The sequence below is a fragment of the Hyaena hyaena genome, unplaced genomic scaffold (genome assembly GCF_003009895.1).
Source record: "Hyaena hyaena isolate Hyena2069 unplaced genomic scaffold, ASM300989v1 scaffold_18, whole genome shotgun sequence".
NCBI lineage: Eukaryota > Metazoa > Chordata > Mammalia > Carnivora > Hyaenidae > Hyaena > Hyaena hyaena.
In genome coordinates, this window is record NW_024080649.1 from 6,546,562 (window position 1) to 6,571,359 (window position 24,798).

The 24,798-nt window shown below is 37.4% G+C and overlaps 1 protein-coding gene across 1 annotated transcript in view; it reads left to right on the top strand.

Moving 5' to 3' along the window:
• Positions 1-24,798, top strand: part of HYDIN (HYDIN axonemal central pair apparatus protein) — a 346,043-nt gene that overhangs the window by 55,072 nt on the left and 266,173 nt on the right. Inside the window, exon 7 of the mRNA XM_039223564.1 lies at positions 19,432-19,633. Coding sequence (XP_039079495.1) covers positions 19,432-19,633 — 202 coding nt within the window. The remainder of the gene's footprint in view (positions 1-19,431; positions 19,634-24,798) is intronic.

Below are 24,798 nucleotides of genomic sequence, written 5' to 3' on the forward strand. Positions count from 1 at the left end.
TAGGAGGATTAGGAGGAACTTGATGGAGGAACAAGGGGGAGAAGAAGGGGGGAAATGGTGGGGGAAAGGGAGAGAGGCAAACCATGAGAGACTCTTGAATGCTGACAAAAACTGAGGACTGATGGATGTGGGGGGGAGGGGGGGATGGGCATGGAGGAGGACACTTGTGGGGATGAGCACTGAGTGTTATGTGGAAACTAATTTGACAGTAAACTATTTGTTAAAAAAAAATAATAATTACCCAAGGGAAAAAAATAAATAAATAAATAAAATATATTAGTTTTAAACCATAAAAAAAAAAAAGAAAAGAAAATTCCTTTCTATCTCTAGGTTTCTAAGACCTTTAATTGTGAATGGGCGTTGACTTTCATTCATTACTTCTGCATTTTTTGAGATGATCATATATTTCACCTTTTCATGTAGTAGCTTTGTCTTTGATCTGAAAAAATAAATTGGTCTCATAAAATAAGGAAATTATTCAACTTTTTTATTCTTTGGAAGGGTTTTGTTGTTGTTATTTCTAATATTCATGTTATTTCTTCTTTAAGTGATTGTAAAATTCATTTTTCAAGCTATCTGGGCCTGGAAAATTTTTTTGTGTGTGTGGGGATTGTTTTGTTTCTCAGTTATTCAATTTATTTAGTACATTTAGAGCTACTCAGATATTTCTTTTTTTTTCTTGTGTTATTTTTGGTAAACTTTTTCAAGGAATCTTTCCATTTAATCTAAAAATTTTAATTTATTGGCATAAAACTGTTCATAATAATCCTAAACTTTGTAATGTCTGTAGGATCTATAGTGATATCTCCTCTTTCATTATTGATATTGGTAATTTGTATCTTTTTTTCTTTCTTTCTTTCTTTCTTTCTTTCTTTCTTTCTTTCTTTCTTTCTTTCTTTCTTTCATGAATTTCAACAAAAGCCTTTGTGTTGTTAGTGTTGATAGTGGATGAAAGTGAAAAATATGAGTGTTAATAAATTCAGTCACTGATACATTTCTTCAATCTAGATCTCTGTATCTTTGTGAGTATCATTTTTGTTTATGTCGAACCCTAAAATCAAGTATTGAGAAAAATGTGGCCTTAGAATCATGTTTTGATACTATATCACAAGAATGAAGTGTAGTCAGTCTTTTGTTGGCAAACACATCAAATAAATTATCTTTAAAATATTGTTCATGTTTAATTCACCTTTTTAAATATTTTGGGTCATATTTTTAAAAATGTTTATTTATTTTTAAGAGAGAGACAGAGTGCGAGCAGGGGAGGGGCAGAGAGAGAGGAGGAGAGAGAATACAAAGCAGACTCCAGGCTCTGAGCTGTCAGCACAGAGCTCGACATGGGGCTTAAACTCATGAATCATGAGATCATGACCTGAACTGAAGTTGGACCCTCAACTAACTGAGCCACCCAGCCGCCCCGAGTCACATTTTTAATACATTTGACATATGAGTTCTCTAGTTTATTGTAGATAGTATAATTTATAAAAAAAAAAAAGTAGGAGTATAATGTCAACATTTTTATTTGGTTGGGTTTTGAGGCCAACAGCTTAGAGTGCTCATAGATCAATAGAATAAAAGCTTGAGAGAAGATTTAACTAATAATCAAATCTAGTTCTTAGATCTTACAAAATAAAAAACTGAAGCTTTAAGAAATTAAGTGGCTTGCCCAAGGTCACATACAAAGCCAGAAGTGCTATTAGAACCCAGGCTCAGGGGGAATGGGCATGGAGGAGGACACTTGTGGGGATGAGCACTGAGTGTTATGTGGAAACTAATTTGACAATAAACTATTTGTAAAAAAAAAATAAATAAAATAAAATAGCCTCAAATATTAAAAAAAAAAAAGGAACCCAGGCTCAGACTCTAACCTCCCGTGCAGTGATTTTTCCACCTGAGTGGGTCATCTCCCTAATCTCATACATCACTCCCTATGCATTTTTACTCCCTTAATCCGTTGACTTTGAAATGCAGCTGCTTTCTCTCAGTGGCCCTCAATCTGGATTTTACTTTAAGGTAAGTATTTGGATTGGCACCCATACTTACATTTGTAGTCCTGTGCTAAAGGAAATGAATATCTGTGTACTAAAATTTAATCACCATGGCAAAGTTTATTTCCACACTAAGGTTTGATGTCAACTTTGGTTTACAAATAGTCATTTTCTAAAGATTGCAGATAGAGGTAGATAAACTATCTTGTAGCATTTTTCTTTATGTCAAATGAACTGCTGTTAAGAATATGCTTTCATCTTTATTGTGGGTTATCAATGACCAGAACCTATAATCTTCCATTAGTGAAAACGAGTAATGACTGTCTAAGCACAATTAATCTAGGAGCTTTTCCAAGCAGCTATGATCATTGCCTTCTCTTTTCACTAAATAAGCATTTGATTGAACTTTCTGCAGCTGTTTAAGTATGAATTGATTTGAGGAGAGATGTTTAGCATGGACTTTTTTTCACACTTCCCCACACAGTATTCCAGAAGGAGGAGCATTGATAATCCTCAGTGGGAAGTACTCAATCACATTTCTTTTTTTTTTTTTTTTTAATTTTTTTTAATGTTTTTATTTAATTCTGAGAGAGAGAGAGAAAGAGAGAGCATGAGCAGGGGGGGGGTCAGAGAGAGAGGGAGATACAGAATCTGAAGTGGGGCTTGAACCCACGAACTGTGAGATCATGACCTGAGCCGAAGTCAGATGCTTAACTGACTGAGCCACCCAGGCGCCCTTTTTTTTTTTTTTTTTTTTTAAATCTCAATCACATTTCTAACAGTTATGTTTATGCTCTTCAGTTGCTAGTTCTTCATTCTTGATTAAACACAGCTAGGAAATTTTGCTTTTTTGGCAATCAGAGTTTGAACCAGTGCTCTAGCCATTAACAAAGTTGAATGTAAATTTCACCAAAATGTAATATTTTACTTATCAGTGTATACCTGACCCAGAAATCTTCCCTCCTTTCTTCTGTGTGTTCTCTTCTGTGGTAAAACCAAGTTTATTTAGGGAATTGATTTTATCCCAGACCTTTTTATTATGGTCTAAAACAGAAGAGCTGAAATAACTTGATACCTTTTATAAACTAATTCCTCCAGAAAAGATAAAGAACACGTTTTCTCAAGGGATGCCTGGCTGGCTCAGTTGGTATAGTGTATGACTCTTGATCTCGGGGTTGTGAGTTCAAGCCCCATGTTGCGTGTAGAGAGTAATTAAAAATAAAATCTTCCAAAAAAATGAAACCACAATTACTCAAGACAACATTCTTAACAACAAAATAAAAGAAAAACAGTTGAATAGAAACAGAAACAGAACAGATGAATAAACTAGTTCTATTATCTCAGTAAAACTGAGAAGTGAAAATACTATTTGACAAATGGTTAATTGCTTAAATTTTGCACTTTTTAACTGGATGTTGAGAAACTTTATATAATCTAAGAGTTCAAGGAGATATTAGTATTTAGGACAGGCTTTAAGAAAAAAAGACATTCTTGTTAAACCTTTGGTTACTTGAATGAATCCCAGAAGTAGGATCATAGCAGTGTTTTTTATTCAATGCCTAGTGAGGTTGCTCTCACCTTAAAGGTGACATTAACCACTGGCATAATCGGGAAATAGAGCTGATGCACTTACTCAGCATTTTTACAGTATTATGTCTCCTACTGAAGAGGAGATGTTTCAATTCAGATGTCAGAAGTTGGCAAAAAGACTCCCCAAAAGCATGATGATGTATTATTAAAGAGACAAGTAATCATAATATTAGTACTTCACACAACACTTTTATAGTCATTTTATATTTTACACTAATAAACCATAAAGAAGTTCTTTTTTCTCCTAAAGATTAATAAAGGAATACCAAAATATAACATAATAAGTAATGGAGTGCAATATATTATCTTACAGTGAAACTACTAAGTAATATGTATTTGAATATACCTATGCAAGCTTAGCTGCATAAGCTTTATTTCAGTTGTGTGGTTATTATAGTTAATTACAAGTGTGTGCTATTATAATTAGAAAACCTAGCAAAACATGTTTATTGTAAAAGAGTAAATGTTGTAATGTGGCTTCAGCAGCAATGGAAACATTCCTTGACCTAGTTTTCTTTTCTTCATTTCTTATTCCATAGCTTAGGGTAGGGAATAGCAGAAGTTTGGACATTCTAATGGTTAGAGACTGTTAGGAAGGTGGAATGAGATTTCTATAATTTACAGAGCAAATGAAGACTCAAGTCATTAGGTGTTTGTATTTAAAGGGACATTAGAGGACATTTCTTAACTCCATTTATTTTATTAAAAAACTTTTAATTGGTGTATAGTTGACATACAATATTAAAATTTTTTTTTACTGTTTACTTATTTTTTTTAATGTTTTATTTATTTCTAGGAGAGAGAGAGAGACAGCGTGAGCAGGGGAGGGTCAGAGAGAGAAGGAGTCACAGACTGAAACAGGCTCCAGGCTCTGAGCTGGCAGTCAGCACAGCGCCCGACGCGGGGCTCGAACCCACAAACCGCGAGATCATGACCTAAGCGAAAGTCGGACGCTTAACCGACTAAGCCACCCAGGCGCCCCACTGTTTACTTATTTCTGAGAGAGAGAGACAGCATGAGCAAGGGAGAGGCAGAGAGAAAGGGAGACATAGAATCTGAAGGAGGCTTCAGGCTCTGGGCTATCAGCACAGCAGGGCTCGAACTCACAAACTGTGAGATCATGACCTGAGCCGAAGTCAGAAGCTCAACCAACTGAGCTGCCCAGGCTCCCCAATATACAATATTATAGTAGTTTCAGGTGTACAACATGGTGGCTGGACATTTATATACATTATAAATTGTTCGCCACAGTAAGTGTAGTTGCCATCTGTCACCATACAAAATTACTGCGGTATTATTGATTGGATTCCCTATGCTGTACTTTTCATCCCTGTGATTATTTTATAAATGGAAGTTTGTACCTCTTAATACCCTTCACTTACTTCACCCCACCCTCCACTTCCCTCCCCTCTGGCAATCACCACATTGTTCTTTGTGTTTATTTAACTCCCTTTATTTTAGAAATGAGTAAACTGAGGCCCAGAGACATTAAATGACCATATACCTAAGAAAAGCTAGAACTTGAACCCAGGTCTTTGGCACCCCTGAGGCCAGCATACTTTCTCTAATCCTACATTACCTTCCATATATATGGGGAATACTGACTTTGACATTGTCACCGATGTGCTGGGTAAGCTCAGTCAAGTCTAGTAATTGAGCACCCTTCAGAGAGTGAGCACTTCTGATGTAGTTTGATTCAGCAATTCACTTGAATGGTGAATTTGACCCTGCTGTGATGAAGAGATGAGAAACACCCTTTCCATCAACTTGTGAGTTCCTAGAGAATCTATGGCTCCACTCATACATTTTATTTTTTACCCTCAGTTGTTTGAAAGTACTGAAACCCCAGTATGAAATGTATTGTGGCTATGGTAGCTTCATATTTTTTTTGTAAAATTAATTTTGTTCTTTTTTTTTTTTTTTTTTTGCTTGATTGCTACTAGCAAAATGTAATGGCAGGATGTTATGAGACTTCCACAAAACACGTTTTTACTAGGACATAATAAATGACGGTGGCTAATCTCATCTACAATGATTGCAACAGTCAACTCCAGAAACCAAAAAGGAAGCAAAGTGGGAACAGGCATTCCAAGGAGACACAAAAATACCAATGCTGGGGAACAACAATCTTATCCATTCTCACAGGCATAATATCCCTTTCATCTTATCTGTTTTCTGAGTAGCTTGGGATTAGGAACACTTTCTAAGGTTGTAGAATCATGACGAGAGTTATTGCTTCCCTTACTTTATGGATCTGATGATTTGGGGAAGAGAGACTGATAAAAAATCAATATTAGATGGTTTTCGAAAAGAGTATAATGACTCTTGCTATATTTCTGGAAGGAACAGTTTTGCAGTGAGCAACTCAAATTGATGACATTAGTCCCTCTGACTCTTTGTTTGTATGAAATAAGTAAGCCCTTGGATCTTTTCCCTTGATTAGATTTTTAAGCAATGAAATAACTTCAAATAATTACAGAAGCACAGAAATAATATAACCAACAGCCATTATATTTAACATATCTCAACATTTTGCTATACACATTTCTTTCAGATGTTTTATGGATAACTCAACTGATAATAGATTTGAAGTCCCTTCATTAGTCTTTCCTAATCTAATTCCCATGGCTTAGTCCTCAGAGAAGTTGTATTTGGTGCATTTTTATGCTGTTTTTACATATTTATCCATACAAAATATATGCTATTGTCTTGAGTAATTTTAAACTTCACATAAATGATATTATACTATATATACTATTTACAAACTTGACTTTTTCATTCAACATTATGTTTTAAAGATCTAAATACATACATCCAGATAGCTCTAATTCATTTTAACACTGTGAACATGCTATAATCCACCTATTCTCCTATTGAATATTAGTATGTTCTTCCAGTTTTTTGCTATTACAAGCAGTGCCACACTGAGTATCTCTGTATATGTCTTGTGCAGCTGGATGAGATTGTCTTTAGGAAGTGCAATTGCAGAGTTATAAGGCAAGCGTATCTTGAGCTTTACTGGAAATGAAGTTGGTTAGTCAGGTGGTTGTACCAATTTGTATTTTCACCAGTAGTATATGGAAGTTCTTGTTTTTCCACATCCTTGCCAATATAGTGCCAAAACAGAATAGCAAACTGTGAATTTTGTTAATCTAATGGTTATAAAATGGTATTTCTCATTACTATTGATATCTGACAACTTAACATGTTTCCTGAAGGCCCTATAATGCTTTCAAATTACATTAAAGTTTTGAATGAGTAATGTATTCATGTGTTCAAACATCAAAAGTTTATATTGAAAGATGTCATTTCTATTTTACCTCATTTACTCCACCCAGCTCTAATTTTATTCCAATGTTTTTATGACAAATAGATGCAAACATGAGTGCATAGTCTTAATTTCTCTCCTTACATAAAAATAGCACACCATGAATTGTTCTAAACCTTGCTTTTTCCATTTAATCATATATCCTGAAGATCTTTCCAAATCACCTTGTACTTTTTTTAAAAAATATTTTTATTTATTTCTAGGAGAGAGAGAGAGAGAGACAGCGTGAGCAGGGGAGGGTCAGAGAGAGAGGGAGATACAGACTCTGAAATAGGCTCCAGGCTCTGAGCTGGCAGCCAGCACAGAGCCCGACGCGGGGGCTCGAACCCACGAACCGGGAGATCATGACCTAAGCGAAAGTCGGACGCTTAACCGACTAAGCCACCCAGACGCCCCTCACCTTGTACTTTTATACCTGTATAGCATTCCATTTTTAGCTGTAGCACAAATTGATTATTTAACCATCTTTCTCTTGGTGGGTACTTTGGCTGTTTCCACTCTGTTGTTATTAAGAGCAATTCTGTAATTAATACTATTTTTTAAATTTAAATTTAAGTTTAAATCCAAGCTAGTTAACATAGGGTGTAATAATGACTTTAGGAAACGAATTTAGTGATTATTTCATCACTTATATATAACACACAGTGCTCATCCCAACAAGAGTCCTCCTTAATGTCCCTCACCTATATCTTTTCCTGTTCCGTAAGTTACCTTTTAGTTTTGCTGATTGTTTCCTTCACTGTGCAGAAGCTTTTTATCTTGATGGAGTCCCAATAGTTCATTTTTGCTTTTGTTTCCCTTGCCTGTGGAGACATGTCAAGTAAGAAGTTGCTACGACCAAAGGTCAAAGAAGTTGTTGCCTCTTTTCTCCTCTAGGATTTTGATGGCTTTCCTGTCTTATGTTAGGTCTTTCATCCATTTTGAGTTTATTTTTGTGTATGGTTTATGAAAGTGGTCCAGGTTCATTCTTCTGCATATCGCTGTCTAGTTTTCCCAATATCATTTGATGAAGAGACTGTCTTTTTTCCATTGGATATTCTTTCCTGCTTTGTCAGAGATTAGTTGGTCATATGTTTGTGGGTCTACTTCTGGGCTCTCTATTTTGTTCCATTGATCTATGTGTCTGTTCTTGTGCCAGTATCATACTGTCTTGATGATTACAGCTTTGTAATACATCTTCATGTCTGAGATTGTGATACCTCCAGGCTTGGTTTTCTTTTTCAGGATTGCGTTGGCTATTCAGGGTCTTTTCTGGTTCCATATAAATTTTACTATTGTTGGCTAACAATTTTAGGACATTTAGCTCTGTGAAGAATGTTGGTGTTATTTTGATAAGGATTGCTTTAAATATGTATATTGCTTTGGGTAGTATCTACATTTTAACAATATTTGTTCTTCCAATCTATGAGCATGGGATGTGTTTTCATATTTTGTGTCCTCTTCAATTTCTTTTATAACCTTTCTATAGTTTTCAGCATACAGATCTTTCACCTCTTTGGTTAGGTTTATTCCTGGTATTTTGTGGGTTTTTGTGCAATTCCTTGATTTCTCTTTCTGTTGCTTCACTATTGGTGTATAGATATGCAACAGATTTCTGTACATTGATTTTATATCCTGTGACTGCTGAATTCATGTGTCAGTTCTAGCAGTTTTTTGGTGGAGCCTTTGTAATGAACACTCTTGATCTTATTCTAACTTGTCAATAGGATAAATTCCTAGAAGTTGGCCAGGGGGCAAGTTGTTTTATAAGTTTGATAGAATTTTAATCTGTGTCACTAAATTCACCCTGAGAGTGAGGAAGAATTTTTTTGCATTCCCACAACAATGTGTGAGAGTGCCTTCTTTACACAGTCTTGATGACAGATTATGTTCTCAAACTTTTGTTCTACCAATGTGTTTGGAGGAAATGGTATATAAATACATTTTTAGCTTTGTCACTTTTAATATGAGTGAAGTTAAGCATCTTTTAATATAGGGGACCAGTATATTTCTTTTTTATACAACAGTATTCCATTCTTGTAGTAGATTATCGTACTGAGGTCTAAGACTTTTTTACGTATTCGGGGATATAATTCCTTTGTCTCAGATATGGGGTGCAAATATTTTAACCACTTTTTTCTTTTGTTTTTACTTACAAATTTTTGCACTGTGCAAAATTTCTTTTTTCATTTTTATGAGATAAAATTTCTTAATATGTTTTAGAGGACTGAATTTTGAGATGGTTAGAAAACTTACCCCTCTAAAGTTAGAAATACTGGGTATTGTTCTACTTTCATGGATTCATACTGAACACCTAAATATCTTATTCATTTAGCATCCATTCTATTGTTGGATGTAAGATCTGTTTCTCCCTATGGTTACCAAGCTGTTCCAATAGCACTTTTTTTTTTTTACACAAAGTTTATTGTTACACCAATGATTTGAAATGCTGCTTATGTGATATAATACATTCCAGCATGTATTTGGGCCTATTGTAACTTCTTATTCTATTCCATTTATCTGTCTGTTAGTGCTGTTTTAATTATGAGACTTTATATTATGTTTTAATTCTCTCAGTTCCTATATTATTGAGTTTTTAAAATTAAAAATATGGTTTGAATTTTGTAAAATTCTTTTGCAGCATCAGTGGAGAACATTATATAATTTTTCTCCGTAGATCTATTCTGTATTAATAGATTTTCTAATAGTGAGCCATCTTTTTATTCCCAAAATAAATGCCACTTGGTTGTGAAGTATCTTTTAATGTGCTGATAAATTATGATTGTTAATTTTTATTTAGCACATCTTTTTAATGTGCTGATTACTTATGATTGTTAATTTTTAATTTAGGATTTTACATTAATATTCAGAAGTTTAATCAGTATATATATTGTCCTATTTTAATACCAATGTTACACTGAAAATATAGTGTTGGAAATGAAAAACTAATTGTGTTAGCTTAACAGTAGAATGGACATAGCAGAAGACAGAGCTAGTAAACCTGAAAATATCTAAACTGAAGCACAGAGAGAGACAAAATAGAATAGGAAAAAGTAGAGCAGAAAGAAAAAGATATGTAGAACATAGTCAAAGGTCAACATACATATAACTGTAGTTTTAGAAATAGAGGAAAGAGTGGGGTAAAACAATATTTTAAAATACAGTGGTTGAGAATGTTCCCAAAATGCTGAATGACATTAATTCACGATTCACAAAGCTTAGCAAACCTTATACAAATACTGCTGAAAACTAAAGCAAAGAGGATGTCATAAAAGGGGTCAGAAGAAAAAAGACTTATTAATTTAAAGGGCATGCTAATAATACAGATGACAAACTTTTCAGCTGAAATTATGGAAGCCAGAAGATAGTAAGGTGGCATTATTCAAGTGCTAAAAGAAAAATAATGCTAATTTATAATCCTTTACTTTTTATTTATTTATAAATAAAGGTATGCTGTATTTTGTCAAATGCTTTTTCTGCATCTATCGACAGGATCATATGGTTTTTATCTTTTCTTTTGTTAATGTGATGTATCACATCGATTGATTTACAAATATTGAAACAGTCCTGTAACTCAGGAATGAATCCCACTTGATCAGGATGGTAATTCTTTTTATGTGCTGTTGAATATGATTTGCACATATCTTGTTGAGGATTTTTGCATCGGTATTCATTAAGGATATTGGCCAGTAGTTCTGTTTTTTTGCTAGGTCTCTGTCTGACTAGGGAATCAAAGTGATGCTGCCTTCGTAAAATGAGTCCTAAGTTTTCCTTCAATTTCTATTTTTTAGAATAGCTTGAGAAGAATGGGTATTAATTCTGTTTTAAGTGTCTGGCAGAATTCCCCAGGGAAACCATATGGCCCAGGGCTCTTGTTTGTTGGGAGATTTTTGATAACTGATTCAATTTATTCACTAGTTATGGGTCTGTTCATATTTTCTATCTCTTTCCATGTGAATTTTGGTAGTGAGTATGTGTTTAGGAGTTTGTCCATTTCTCTTAAGTTGTCCAATTTGTTGGCATATTATTTCTCATAGTATCCCTGATAATTGCTTATATTTCTGAGGGGTTGGTTGTAATAAGTCCATTTTCATTCAGGATTTTGTCTATTTGAGTGCTTTCTCTTTTCTTTTTGAGAAGCCTGGCTAGAGGTTTGCCAATTTTGTTTGTTTTTTCAAAAAACCAACTCTTAATTTCATTGATCTGTTCAACTGCTTTTTGGTTTCTATGTTGTTTATTTCTGCCCTGATTTTTATTATTTCTCTTCTCCTACTGGGTTTGGGGTGCCCTTGTTGCTCTCCCCCTAGTTCCTTTAGGTGCGCTGTTAGATTTTGTACTTGCGCTTTTTCTAATTTCTTGAAATAGGCCTGGAGTGCAAGGTACTTTCCCCTTAGGCTGCCTTTGCCGCATCCCATAGAGTTTGAATTGCTGTGTTTTCATTTTCATTTGTTTCCATATGTTTTTTAATTTCTAATCTAACTGCCTGATTGGCCCATTCGTTCTTTGGTAGGGTGTTCTTTAACCTCCATGTTTTTGGAGGTTTTCCAGACTTCTTCCTGTGATTGATTTCAAGTTTCATAGCATTGTGATCTGAGAGTGTGCATGGTATGATCTCAATTCTTTTATATTTATCGGGGGCTGCTTTATGTCCCGGTATGTGATCTATCTTGGAGAATGTGCCATGTGTACTTGAGAAGAAAGTGAATTCCATGGCCACAGGATGTAGAGTTCTAAATATATCTGTCAAATCCATCTGGTCCAATGTGTCATTTAAGTCCATTGTTTCTTTAGTGATTTTCTGTCTGGTTGATCTATCCATTGCTGTAAGTGGAGTATTAAAGTCCCCTGCTATTAGCACATTCTTATCCATAAGATTGTTTCTGTTTGTGATTAATTGTTTTATGTATTGGTTGCTTCAGTATTCGGTGTGTAGACATTTATAATTGTTAGCCCTTCCTGATGGATAGACTCTGTAATTATAATATGATGCCCTTCTTCATCCCTTGTTACTGCTTTTACTTTAAAGTCCCATTTGTCTGATATAAGTATAGCTACTCCAGCTTTCTTTTGACCTCCAGGAGCATGATAGATATTTCTCCATCCCCTTACTTTTAATCTGAAGGTGTTCTCAGGTCTAAAATGAGTTTCTTGTAGACAGCAAATAGATGGATTTTGTTTTTTTATCCATTCTGCTACCCTATGTCTTTTGATTGGTGCATTTAGTCCACTTACATTCAGTGTTATTATTGAAAAATATGGGTTTAGAGTCATTGTGTTCTTTGTAGGATTCATGCCTGTGGTGGTGTCTCTGATACCTTGCATTCCCTGCAACATTTCCCTCACAGAGTCCCCCTCAGGAAATTCTTGTAGGGTTGGTTTAGTGGTGATGAATTCTTTCAATTTTTGTTTATTTGGGAAGACTTTTATCTCTCCTTCTATTCTGAATGACAGGTTTGCTGGATAGAGGATTCTTGGCTGCATATTTTTTCCGCTCATCACATTGACGATCTCCTGCCAATCCTTTCTGGCTTGCCAAGTTTCAGTAGATAGTCTGTCACCACTCTGATAGGTTTCCCTTTGTATGTTAGGGCCCTTTTCTACCAACCTGCTTTCAAAATTCTCTCTTTGTCCTTATATTTTGCCATTTTTACTATGATATGCTGTGCCGAAGATAGATTCAAATTACGTCTGAGGGGAATCCTCTGTGCCTCTTGTATTTCAACGTTTACTTCCTTCCCCTGGTTGGGGAGGTTCTCTGCTATAATTTGTTCCAGGACTCCTTCAGCACCTTTCCCTCTCTCTTCCTCTTCTGGGATTCCTATGATACAGATACTGTTGTGTTTGGCCGTATCGCTGAGCTCTCGAACTCTTCTTTCCTGTTCCTGGATCAATTGGTCTCTTTTTTTCTCAGTTTCCTCTTTTTCTATAATGGTGTCTTCTAACTACTTATTCTCCATTCTGCCTCTTCATTCCATGCATTGGAGACCTCTAATTTATTATGTATCTCATTTATTGCATTTTTAAAATTCATCATGCCTATTTTTTTAATGTTTTTTAATTTATTTCTAGGAGAGAGAGAGAGGGACAGCGTGAGCAGGGGAGGGTCAGAGAGAGAGGGAGTCACAGACTCTGAAACAGGCTCCAGGCTCTGAGCTGGCAGCCAGCACAGAGCCCGACGCGGGGCTCGAACCCACGAACCGGGAGATCATGACCTAAGCGAAAGTCGGACGCTTAACCGACTAAGCCACCCAGGAGCCCCGTCATCATGCCTATTTTTATTCTCCATGTTGTTTGTAGCATAGTTTCTTTGATGTCCCCTCTGTTTTTTTCAAGCCCAGCTATTAATTTTACCATTATTATTCTGAAATCTTGTTCAGTTATGCTGCTTATATCTGTTTTGAGCAGTTCATTAGCTGTCATTTCTTCTTGGAGTTTCTTTGGAGGAGAGCTCTTTTGTTTCATCATTTTAGTTAGCTTTCTGTCTCTTGTTAGTTTTAAAGACTTGTTATGCTCTCTGCACCTGTGAGCACTGTTGTACCCAAGAAGACTCTTTGACTGTCCAGGGCCTATCCTTTCGGAGAGTGCTTTTTGAATGATATCTTTTTGTCTCTCTTGTTCGGACCTTGGTTATTTTATTTTCCTACTCGTAGTGATATTTGGGACTCTCCACCCAAGTTTACTTTGGCTTGTTCCTTGAGGTAGCCCTGGAGAAGCAAACAGACTGACAAACACAGGGAGCAGAGGCACACAAATACACAGACAAATCCAACTAGCATGCAAACCAAGAGGGGAAATGAAAAAGTTAAGAGAAAAGATGGAAGTGGGAAGGCAAATAATAGAAAATAGAAAAATACATAAAAAGGTCAAAAAGAAGAAAAGGGAAAAAGAAGAAAACTAATGGACAAAGAGCAGTTTAAAGTATATAACTGGATTTCCCAGCTACAATTAAATAGCCGGGTGTATGCAGTGCTGGTTGAAGAGCATAGAGAAAGAGAGAGAAAACAGGGCGGGGATGAGGCAAAATTGGAAATAGAATGAACAAGCAGAAGGGATAAGTTTTTTTCAAAGAGCTAAAGGGTAGAATATGGTTGGATAGGTGAGAGAAGGATGCTGGAATTATCCAGAGAAACTATATAGTCTACTTACTATAGTATACTATATATACTATACTATAGTATACTATAGATCTCAGGATCTACTTACTCCTGAGAGAAAGAGATGAAAAGGTGGTAGGTGTAGAATTTACATCTACAAAATGGACTAAATGTGACTGTTTAAACAAGCTCGGTGACCAGAGTTAATCAGGTCAGTTTTCCAGGAAAGAAAAGAAAAGAAAAGAAAAAAAAGGAAGAGAAAAAAAAAAGAGGAGGAGGGCAGCTCTCAAGCAGGGATGGGCGTGGTGTGATCCAATGCGTCAGGAGGGACCTCTGCCTTGGTGGCTGTGGGGAGGATAGTGGCGGCGCTCCAGTCCCTTCTTGAACCAAGTGCTGCACCTCGCTTTTTTGGGTGTGTAAACTCCTCGTGCCGGGGGTGCAGCCAAAGTGGGTTGCACTCTTTAACCTAGGCCAGGCCTAGTTTCCTAATCCCAGTCCACGCACCCCACTGAAACTGCCATAGACACAACCTCGCAGGCGATCCCCTCAGGGCAATTCCAAGCCTCTTGCCTAGCCCTGGGGGTGGAGCCAGAATCGCTGCTCCCTTCTCCTCCTCCAGGTCGGGTTGGCGAGCATGGGTGGGGGTTTGCCTGCGGGGCGCGCCGGGCCGCTGGAGAGAGGGAAACCAGGTCCCTCTGTGTCTCGTCACCCGAAACACGAACTCGCAGGCAAATCTCCCAGTTTTTAAGCTCTTCGCCTTCCCTCTAGAGTTCCAGCCAGCCAGGAGTGCAGAGGCCCGGTACACACGCCGTCCCTCCAGGGGTCCAGCCAGCGAGGAGCACAATGCGCGGAGATGCGCAGCTCGTCTAAGGGTCTAGCCAGCCAAGAGCACCAAGAAGTGGTCAGCGCGCAGCCCCTCCGGGACGAGTTGGCGTGCAGGGACCTGGCACACAGGCGCCCAAGGTCCTTCTGTGCCCCGAGCGGAGGTTTTTCTGTTTCCCAGCGACAGGGACCGTGTCTTGAGAGGTTTCAGACTCTCTCTTTTTCCCTCTCACTCCCCACAGAGGGGGAGAGCCCCCGTCCCTTGAGTCTCCGGTCCCAGCCTGATTTTATCTTCCCCAGTTCGCACTCACGTTAGAAGTCTTTCTCAGTGGATTCTGCATCCTTTTTCTCCCAATCTCTTGGGTTCTGTCAGGTTTCCTATGGCTTCAGATCTTTTCCGTGTAAGATATGGGGGTGAGTGCAATGTACGAAGCTCCCTACTTCTCTGCCATCTTGCCTCCTCTCTCTGTTCCGTTTGATTATATCACTCCGCTCTCGAACTCTCCTTTTGTGTTCCTGGATCAGTTTATCTCTCTTTTCCTCAGCTTTCCCTTTTTCTATAATGTGTCTTCTAATTCACCTATTCTCCTCTCTGCCTCCTCAATCCGTGCATTTGATGCCTCCGTTTTATTATGCATCTCATTTATAGGATTTTTAAATTCATCACAACTATTTTTAAGCTCCATAGTCTTTGTAGCAATAGTTTCTCTGATGCCTTCTATGCCTTTTTCAAGCCCAGCGATTAAGTTTATGACTATTGTTCTAAATTCTTGTTCAGTTTTGTTGCTAATATCTGTTTGGAGCAGTTCTTTAGCTGTCATTTCTTCCTGGAATTTCTTTGGAGGAGAGTTCTTCCATTTGTCATGTTGGTTAGCTTTCTATCTCTTATTAGTTTTAAAAGCTTGTTATGCACTCTGCATCTGCGAGTACTGCTGTATTAAAGAAGGTTCTTTGAGTGTCCAGGGGCTGTCCGTTCAGGAAGTGTTCTTTCAATGGTGTCTCTTGGTCTCTCTTGTTGAGACATTGGTTATTTTACTACCCTACTCGTAGTGGTATTTAGGACTCTCCCCCATGTGTACTTTGGCTTGTTTCTTGAGGTAGCCTTCAGCTTCAGACCTGGTCACTTTTCCATTTTTCTGTTTCTCTCCTGTTCCCTTCTTCTTTCTCCCTTAACACCTGCTCTCAGAAAACCCCTGAGGGTCTGGCCCCAAACAGTGCACTCTGGCTCACCCGCCTTTTATTCCTTCTCCCTCCATCTGCCTAGTCTTTTACTCATTCATCATTCATTTTTCATGTATTTTTATTTCTTCATTGCCTTTCATATTTTCAGAATCATATTATATTTTTCTAATTTTTCATAAAATTATTAAAATTGTCTTTTAATCTTATTTCTACAGTTTTAAAATTTTAGGTGATTTTATTTTATATCTATAAAAGCCTAGAGTATGACTCTTATTCACGTTTTCTAGATCTTTGTTTGATTTCCCATTTGTTTGGTATAGCTTCAAGCTCATCTTTTATTTCTTTAAGCAGTGCTGGTTTTCAGTCTGTATGTGATGATTCTAGTATATAATTCTTTGTTAATCTGTTTCTGTTTTTCTTATATCTCCTTATTCAAACAAATAGAGTTTTGTTTCTTTGCATGCCTGGTTATATTTGGCTATGTATTTAAAAAATGTTGAAAATTTTGAAGTCTCTTTACCTTTTGGATACAGGTTCTTTCCTCTAAAGAGAAATGAGTTGTTTATGCTAGGCTTCTGAGGGTGAAACCAGTCCATGATCGCCAGATCCAAGCACTGAAGTTCTCTGCAAGATATAGACAATTCCAGTATAATATATAACCCTGAACCCTATTTCAGAGTTAACTTTCTCCATATGTGTTCATATATGTTCTACCATGCATGCTCATTGATCTCTTCAGTCCTATTTTCCTAAAACTTTAGCCTGGTAGTTTAGTATCATTGTTGGAGAAAAAATCACATATATCTGATATTAAGTAGTACAATGAGCCAGACCTGTTTATGGTCTCCTTAATTTCTTTAAGAAAGGATCTACTGAAAAAATTTTTTAAATATTTTCTTTATTTTTGAGAGACAGAGAGAGACAGCAAGAGCAGGGGAGGATCAGGGAGAGAGGGAGACACAGAATCTGAAGCAGGCTCCAGGCTCTGAGCTGTCAGCACAGAGCCTGACATGGGGCTCGAACTCATGAGCAGTGAGATCATGACCTGAGCCGAAGGTGGATGCCCAACCAACTGAGCCACCCAGGTGCCCCAAGAAAGGAGCTACTTTTAAAGGGGTGGTGGAAGTTGAGATAAGAATGTAATTTAAAAATATATAAACTTATTTTTAAAAGCCATAAAGAAAAGAATTAGACTACATAAAGACTAAGAAAAAAAGACCTATTCAGAAAGAAGTCATAAAGAAATTCATATGTCTAAAAGAGGGAAAAAGTACATGTATCACAAAAAGCTAATTAAAAAAATTTTTTTAATATGAGAGACAGAGAGATAGAGCATGAGCAGGGGAGGGGTAGAGAGAGAGGGAGACATAGAATCCGAAGGAGACTCCAGGCTCTAAACTGTCAGCACAGAGCCTGACGTGGGACTTGAACCCACAAACTTTGAGATCATGACCTGAGCCAAAGTTGGACGCTTAACTGAGCCCCCAGGTGCCCCAAAAGCTAATTTTTTTTTAATGTTTTATTTATTTCTAGGAGAGAGAGAGACAGCATGAGCAGGGGAGGGTCAGAGAGAGAGGTAGTCACAGACTGAAACAGGCTCCAGGCTCTGAGCCGGCAGTCAGCACAGAGCCCGACGTGGGGCTCGAACCCACAAACCGCGAGATCGTGACCTAAGCGAAAGTCGGACGCTTAACCGACTAAGCCACCCAGGCGCCCCCAAAAGCTAATTTTTTAATATCATAAAGGTCTCACAAATCAATAAGCAAAAGGTAAACTTCTCAAAAGGAAAATGACCAAGGCTATATTAGGCATCTCACAGAAAGAAAAACTACATGCGCACGTGCACACACACACACACACACACACGTCCAATTAATAGATGAAAAGGTGTTCAATATCACCCATAATTAAGACTATGCAAATTAAAACAACAATGAATTTTTCACTTATGAGATTGTTAAATTTAGCTCATCAGAAAGTTTAAAAGTTGACAAGAATACCTACCTTATTTATTTATTTATTTATTTTTGAGCGAAAGAGAGTACACAAGGGGAGTGGCAGAGAGAGAGGGGGATGGGATCTGCTGACAACAGTGAGCCCAATATGGGTCTTGACCTCACAAACTATGAGATCATGATCTGAGCTGAAGTCAGATGTTTAACCAACTGAGCTATACAGGTGCCCCTAGTTTGTTTTCTTTTTATGTAATGACTATGTAACTATATAATCCAGATAGAATGTGTTTGTGTGTGTGTGTGTGTGTGTTTCATTTTTGTTTTCATTGCTGCTGTTTAAAGAAGTGGTTCCTTTTAAATAGCTTTTCACTAATGAAGTTATTCTTTTTTTCTGATATCCTTTGATTGGACTTAGATCCTTGCATGATGTGTAGCTCTTCCCGGATATACTTGATATAGTTACTTTAAGAATCAAGGGCACATGGGTTAAGCATCTGACTTTGGTTCATGATTTCATGGCTGGTGAGTTCAAGCCCTGAATTGGGCTTTGTGCTGATAGCTTGAAGCCTGGAGTCCACTTCACATTCTGTGTCTCTCTCTCTCTCTGCGGCTTCCCTGCTTATACTGGGTCTCTCCCTCTCTCTCAAAAATAAACATTAAAAAAAAGAATCAGAATTCCAGCGGCCCCTGGGTGGCTCAGTCGGTTGAGCCTCTGACTTCCACTCAGGTCGTGATCTCATGGCTGTTAGTTTGAGCCCTGCATTTGGCTCTGTGCTCTCAGTGCAGAGCCTGCTTTGGATCCTCTGTGTCCCTCTCTGCCAGTCTCCAAATTGTGCTTTCTCTCGCTCCCAAAAATAAAATAACATTAAAGAAAGAGGGTGCTGTGTGGCTCTGGGTAGCTTATTCAGTTAAGCAGCGGACTCTTAATTAGGTCATGATCTCATCTCATCGTTCATGAGTTCAAGCCCCACATTGGGCTCTGTGCTGACAGTGTGGAACCTGCTTGGGAATCTCTCTCTGTCTCTCTCTCTCTCTCTCTTTCTCTGCCCCTCCCACTCACTCTCTCTCTCTCTCAAAATAAATGAGTAAACTTAAAAAAAAGCAATTTCTTAAAAAAAAAAGGAATCAGATTTGCAATTCATGTTTGGAATAAAGATGAGGCATATGATATAATTCTAAAACTCAAGTACCCTCTTGTTCAGGCTTTAGGATTTTAAAATATTACAAGGAAGAAACAGTCTTGTCACACGTACCATAGCAATTCATATTTTATGTGTTTTTTACAGTGACCAAATAAGATAGTCTGATTCCCTGTAACTACACCAGACATAATACTTAAGTTTACTGATCATGTCTGATCTGTGGATTGATAGGGAAGAAAAAGAATAAAATGTCTAGTACTTGTGCTATCACTTTATCTTGGGGAAAAATAGCCTAGTAGCATCATTCTAGAAAAAAATCTCAAAGTGTATTTATACTTTGTTAATTTCTAGGTGAAAAAATATTTTTATCTCTGTATGGAGCTGCCATAGACATGAATATAAGACTGGACAGGAATTCCTTGATCATTGAGAAAACCTACATATCTCTGACCAGCCAGCGAAATATAACTATTCACAACCGCAGTAACATCATTGCACATTTCCAGTGGAAGATATTTGCTACCCAGGAAGAAGAAGACAGAGAAAAGTATAGGTTTGTAAGAAAAATTGCCAATATGCTATAATTTGGGAGACCTCAAAGCTCAGTTATTATGAAAAATCAGTGACTTTTGTGGTAAGTTTTTAACAACTCAAACAAGGTCTTAGTTCTAGTGTATGTTGCACGTTTTTTCATTTAAAGAAAAGAATTAAAATATTTTAATTTCACTTAAAGAATTTCATTTAAAAAGCTATGTGGAACACAGTATTGCCCATCCCCTGTTAATCTTAACCTGGGTGTAATTTATTAGTAGCTAAACTCCTGGATTTTAAAGACTAAATATATCATGGGCACGTAGGTATCTCAGTAGGTTAAGCATCCGACTCTTGGCTTTGGCTCAGGTCAGGATCTCACAGTTACGTGGGTTTGAGCCCCAGGTTGGGCTCTGTGCTCACAGTGTGGAGCCTGTTTGTGATTCTCTCTTTTTCCCCCTCTTTCTTCCTCTCCCCCACTTGCACTGTCTTTGTCTCTTTCAAAATAAATAAATAAACTTTAAAAGAAAAATAAAGACCGAGGCGCCTGGATGGCTTAGTCGGTTAAGCGTCCAACTTTCGCTTAGGTCATGATCTCGCGGTTCGTGGGTTCAAGCCCCGCGTCGGGCTCTGTGCTGACTGCCAGCTCAGAGCCTGGAGCCTGTTTCAGTCTGTGACTCCCTCTCTCTCTGACCCTCCCCTGCTCATGCTCTCTCTCTCTCTCTCCTAGAAATAAATAAAATATTTTTAAAAAAATTTTTTAAATAAAAAAGAAAAGAAAAATAAAGACCAAATATGTTATTTTTTCACCATTCTTTCAAAACTAACCTGCAGGTCTGTAGTTTGTCTTATAACCCTAGTCAGATTGGTTAGATATCATAGTTTCTAAAAATAATCTCTTTTGGATTAGGATCAATGTGGAATTTTTTTCAGTGAAAAAGTATTTCCAAAAAACAGGAAGCATTAGGAAAAAGAAGGGCTTAGATATAATAATTTTTATATTCTCAGTTTTAGTAGCATTGCTCAATCCTTGTTAACCATATAATTTAATAATGATTCCTTGTTGGTATCTTTAATCTTCTACTTTTTAAAATGATACTTCAGACAGTGGAGAAAATTAATAAAATGAAAAGCCAAACTCTTTTAACTAATCTCATCACTGTTAAATTTTGTGTATTTCTTCTTACCGAGTCTGTCCTTGCCTCTTTTAATAAAGTCCAATTTCATTTTTATCTCCTTCCACCCTCCCTGAATTAGCACTTTTGCTGCTTTCATTGGAATTTATTTCAGCCTTTTTTATTTGCCTCTCCATTTTCATTAAAGATTAGCCCTGGGAAGCTTCAAAGCTTTGTTTAAAACCAAGTTAGTATGTGATAAAAATAAAAGTCTTAGGTCCACAGAAACCAGGCAGAAATCCCCCAGTGTGTGCCCCTAATTGAATCAGAAGGAGCTATGACAATGGCAGGACACAGTGGACCAGAGCTTTATCATTCAGACAATAAGCTTTAATCACTGGATTACCACTGTGCCATCTTTAAAAAGTGAGAAAAGAAAAGCCTTTCCTGCCTAAAAACTTCAGTTTGCCTCATAGCATAGAAATACCAGTGGTTCAAAAAGACAAGAGAAAACTGCTCATCTGCTGCTTCATTTGTCCTGATACCCTCGTTCATGAGTGTTCTTGGTCCAAGCATGTTTAAAGATAAAATAGGAAATCAGGTGCAAACACAGAAATGCCAGTAAACACAGTGTTTCAATATCCTGTTTGTCCTGTGGACATAATCTTTTTGGAAGATGGGTACACACTGTCTGAAGGAAAGCCAGCTTTAGCTTCAACTCTGTGTGTTTGACTATATGTATAAGACATGTTGATGGCGTGCCAATGTCCAAAAACTGTTTAAGGGATTTAATTTCAACAGTTAAACTTAAGAAAAGTTCGAACCAATTATTATCAGAGATACCAGGGATAGAGAATATAATTCCAATGACACACAGATGGACATTTCTTTTTTCCCCTCTACTTTACCTCCCCTTATACTCGTACCCCTATCTCTTTCATATTATTCTGAGGCTTATTCTTCCTTTTCTCTTGTGTTGTCTTTCTTTTATTGTCTCTCTTGCTCTTTCTATTAGTTCCTGTAGCATTTTTTTTGTAACAAAGGAATATTATGAAATAGTATTTCCATAACCATGATTGGAAGCCTCCTTTCATCATCTAAGACCATGCTCCCTCCATTAATAATTAACTTGAAAAGTGGCTTCAGATGACTAAATAAGAATACTTCCAATTTCACTTTGGGTGACACATGGCAGCACAACTCATGTTTCTCCAAACTGGATTGGTTGATCTAAATGAAGAGTTTATTGAGTATGCTACTCCTTCCCTTCTCCCTCCCCCTCTCCTAGGGCCAGATGACTAGGGCAAGATGTAAAACAGAGGGGAAACAAAGTCATTTATGCCCAATTTTTTATTTGATCGGGTGTCTTTTCTCTTTTATGCCTCTCTTTTGCCTTGATATGTCCCCAAATCTGCCACGACTTTTATTTTTTAATGTATTTTTTAAAATCAAAGTTCATGTTATTAATTATGAATTTTTGTCCTGGACATAATGAGCCATGGAATGCCCATCCTCTTGAAAAGCAAGGTAAATGCAATTAGTTTGATCCTCAACTTGGAACAGAGAAGATCTATTCTAAATGGGCTCATGCATACTTTGAGAGACTACGGTTTCCCTTTGTAGCTCCCCAGAGACCTAGAATTTAAAACTTCAGTGTAGATTTTTAGGTGAGACTCAAGAATCTGCCCATTGCTCTCCAGTTATAATATAGCTTAAAACTTGTCCTAAGGCATTCATCTTACAGGGGCTGCAAGTTGCTCACTGTGAGGTTGAGAATGCTAATTGCTTTCATGGATAGTCTCAAGACCCTATTCTAGCCATTGTGGTTTCTGTCTTGATGAATCCAGCATCTTGATGATGTGGCCTGAGTCAAGACTCGGAGATCTCTTTTCTCTGTGGAGGAATTTCATCCTTACTCAAGAATAAGAAACCTTATTTCTTTCTGACAGTTTATTATTTCCATTCTAAGAAGGATGACTTCCTCTTTACCTACCAAAACATATTGGTACCAACCTTAGGACACATGTCCATATTTGAGGACCTTGAGCTAATCCCAGGCTCTAGACTTTGACAATAAAGATATCACTCCCCCTAGGAAGAAATTCTGGGATTTGTTTTGTTTTTCATTTTTTTTAACCTTCAGAATGAGATATATGGACCTTTAAAAAATTATCCTTTGGGTCTTTCTCTTTGTTGATGTTTTTTCTGGGACTTGCAGAGAAATTAATCTCTTCAGAAATGGAAGATTCATTCCTCTTTCCTTGCTTCCTCCTCCTTGTCCTGAGAGATTATAAAACATCCTACAAGATTCTTTCATACTCATTCTCATCACAGTTTATTCTGTTTAGAGACTTGGCATGGGGTTTTGAGGATTTTTGCTTCCTATTTCTCCATGAAGGTCATGGTCATTGTTTTAATAGCATTTGGGTATAATTCTAAGTTTGTTCTATACAAGAACTCTGAGAATCCTCAATGGAACCCCACAAAGTTGTCAGCATGGATTTACTCTACACCATTCAGGTATAGGAAGTGATGTGTTTCTCTAAATAGATCAGTTTTAATTGGACTTTGAACCTGCCATGTGGCTAGTAATAAATTTAATCTTACTTGTGTTTGAGGGGCCCTTCTTTTCTTTAGGGTTGTATAAAAATCTGAAGACTTGAATGGTACTTGGCAAACAGGAAGGAAGACCTCTAGTCTTCAGTTTATAATAGTCATCACAGAGTTGCCTGGTGTCCAGGGTTACATGGTCCATTTGAAGATGGATGGCTTCATATTTTCCATGCCAAGTGTGGATATGGGAGTATTTCTCTCTTGAAGCCCCAGGCCCTTAGTTTTTAATCCCCTCAGCATCCAGTTACTACCTTTTGAGGGTGCTGCAAAGGAGCAGGATCTCCAGGATGAGGGGACATTACTGATTCAATGTTACTGTATGTGAGACACAATTCTTCCACATTTATTATAGTCTATAGGCTTGATGCCTGAAGGTGGCTACCAGACTGTTTGTTAAAAGGGTTAAATCCATGGTTTTACCGAGATAGAAGGCTGAAATGTTATGTTGTTATGAAGTTTCCTCAGTGTAAAACAACCCCCTCTGAATGTAGGAGACCGTGAATATCAGCAGGACAAGATGGCCAAACAATAGACTGAGGTATATTGAAGCCCTTGTTGAAGTCAACCCAGCTCAGGGTGTTGTTGCACGTTCCCTTCTTAGACTCTCAGCCATGGCTCAATTTCTCTAATCAAAGGGCAAAGAAGACATACAGTATATCATGACCCCCTTCACATTATGCAGTTGTTAGTGATTCATGAATCCCAACAGCATGGGAGAAGTGTTTGGGGGAATTTTTGTTTTTTTCTGTTTTGTTTTCTGTTGTAAGGTTTGAGATAATCATTGTCATCAGTTCATGCAGCATTATCCTCAATCCATACAAAACATTTTATCCCCACACTGCATTCCCAATAACCCAATATCCTAAAGAAATGTAATGTTTATGATTCCTATTATTTGTTTAACCAGTCCTTCAGTCTCTCACATCAAATTTACCCACATTTATTGGTGATTTAGCTAGCACTTTGAGAAAATCTTTCTGGCTATGTCATTGTTTTTATCCATGATTGTTTCTTCAGGGTGTATCGTAAAGGTAGATATCAAAAATTCCACTCACAGGAGTAAGTGGTTTTCTTTCTTTCTGTGCATTGAGTTCTCTTTAATTTGTCCCAGCAGAGTACAAGGTTTGCTGTTCTGTTTACCTTGGACACTACTTTCCAGCTAGCAGTGAAAAGGAAGCCTGTGCATCCTGTGATGCTTTCTTCCTTGGGATAAGAACACATTGAACCCATTTCTTTGACTTCTTGATGCTCTGTAACCAAAGGACCCTGAATGCTAAAGTTATTAAAAGAAACTATTTGACATTGCTGTACATACAGTTTTAATGAAGTCATTTAGAAAATAGCTGGGCCTGGGACAGGGATTTGGTGACTCAGGGTTCTTACTGAGCACTCACTTAACTAAATAAATTATCTCTCACCATTGGTAATACCATTAAAATGTTGGGAAAGTGGTCAGACA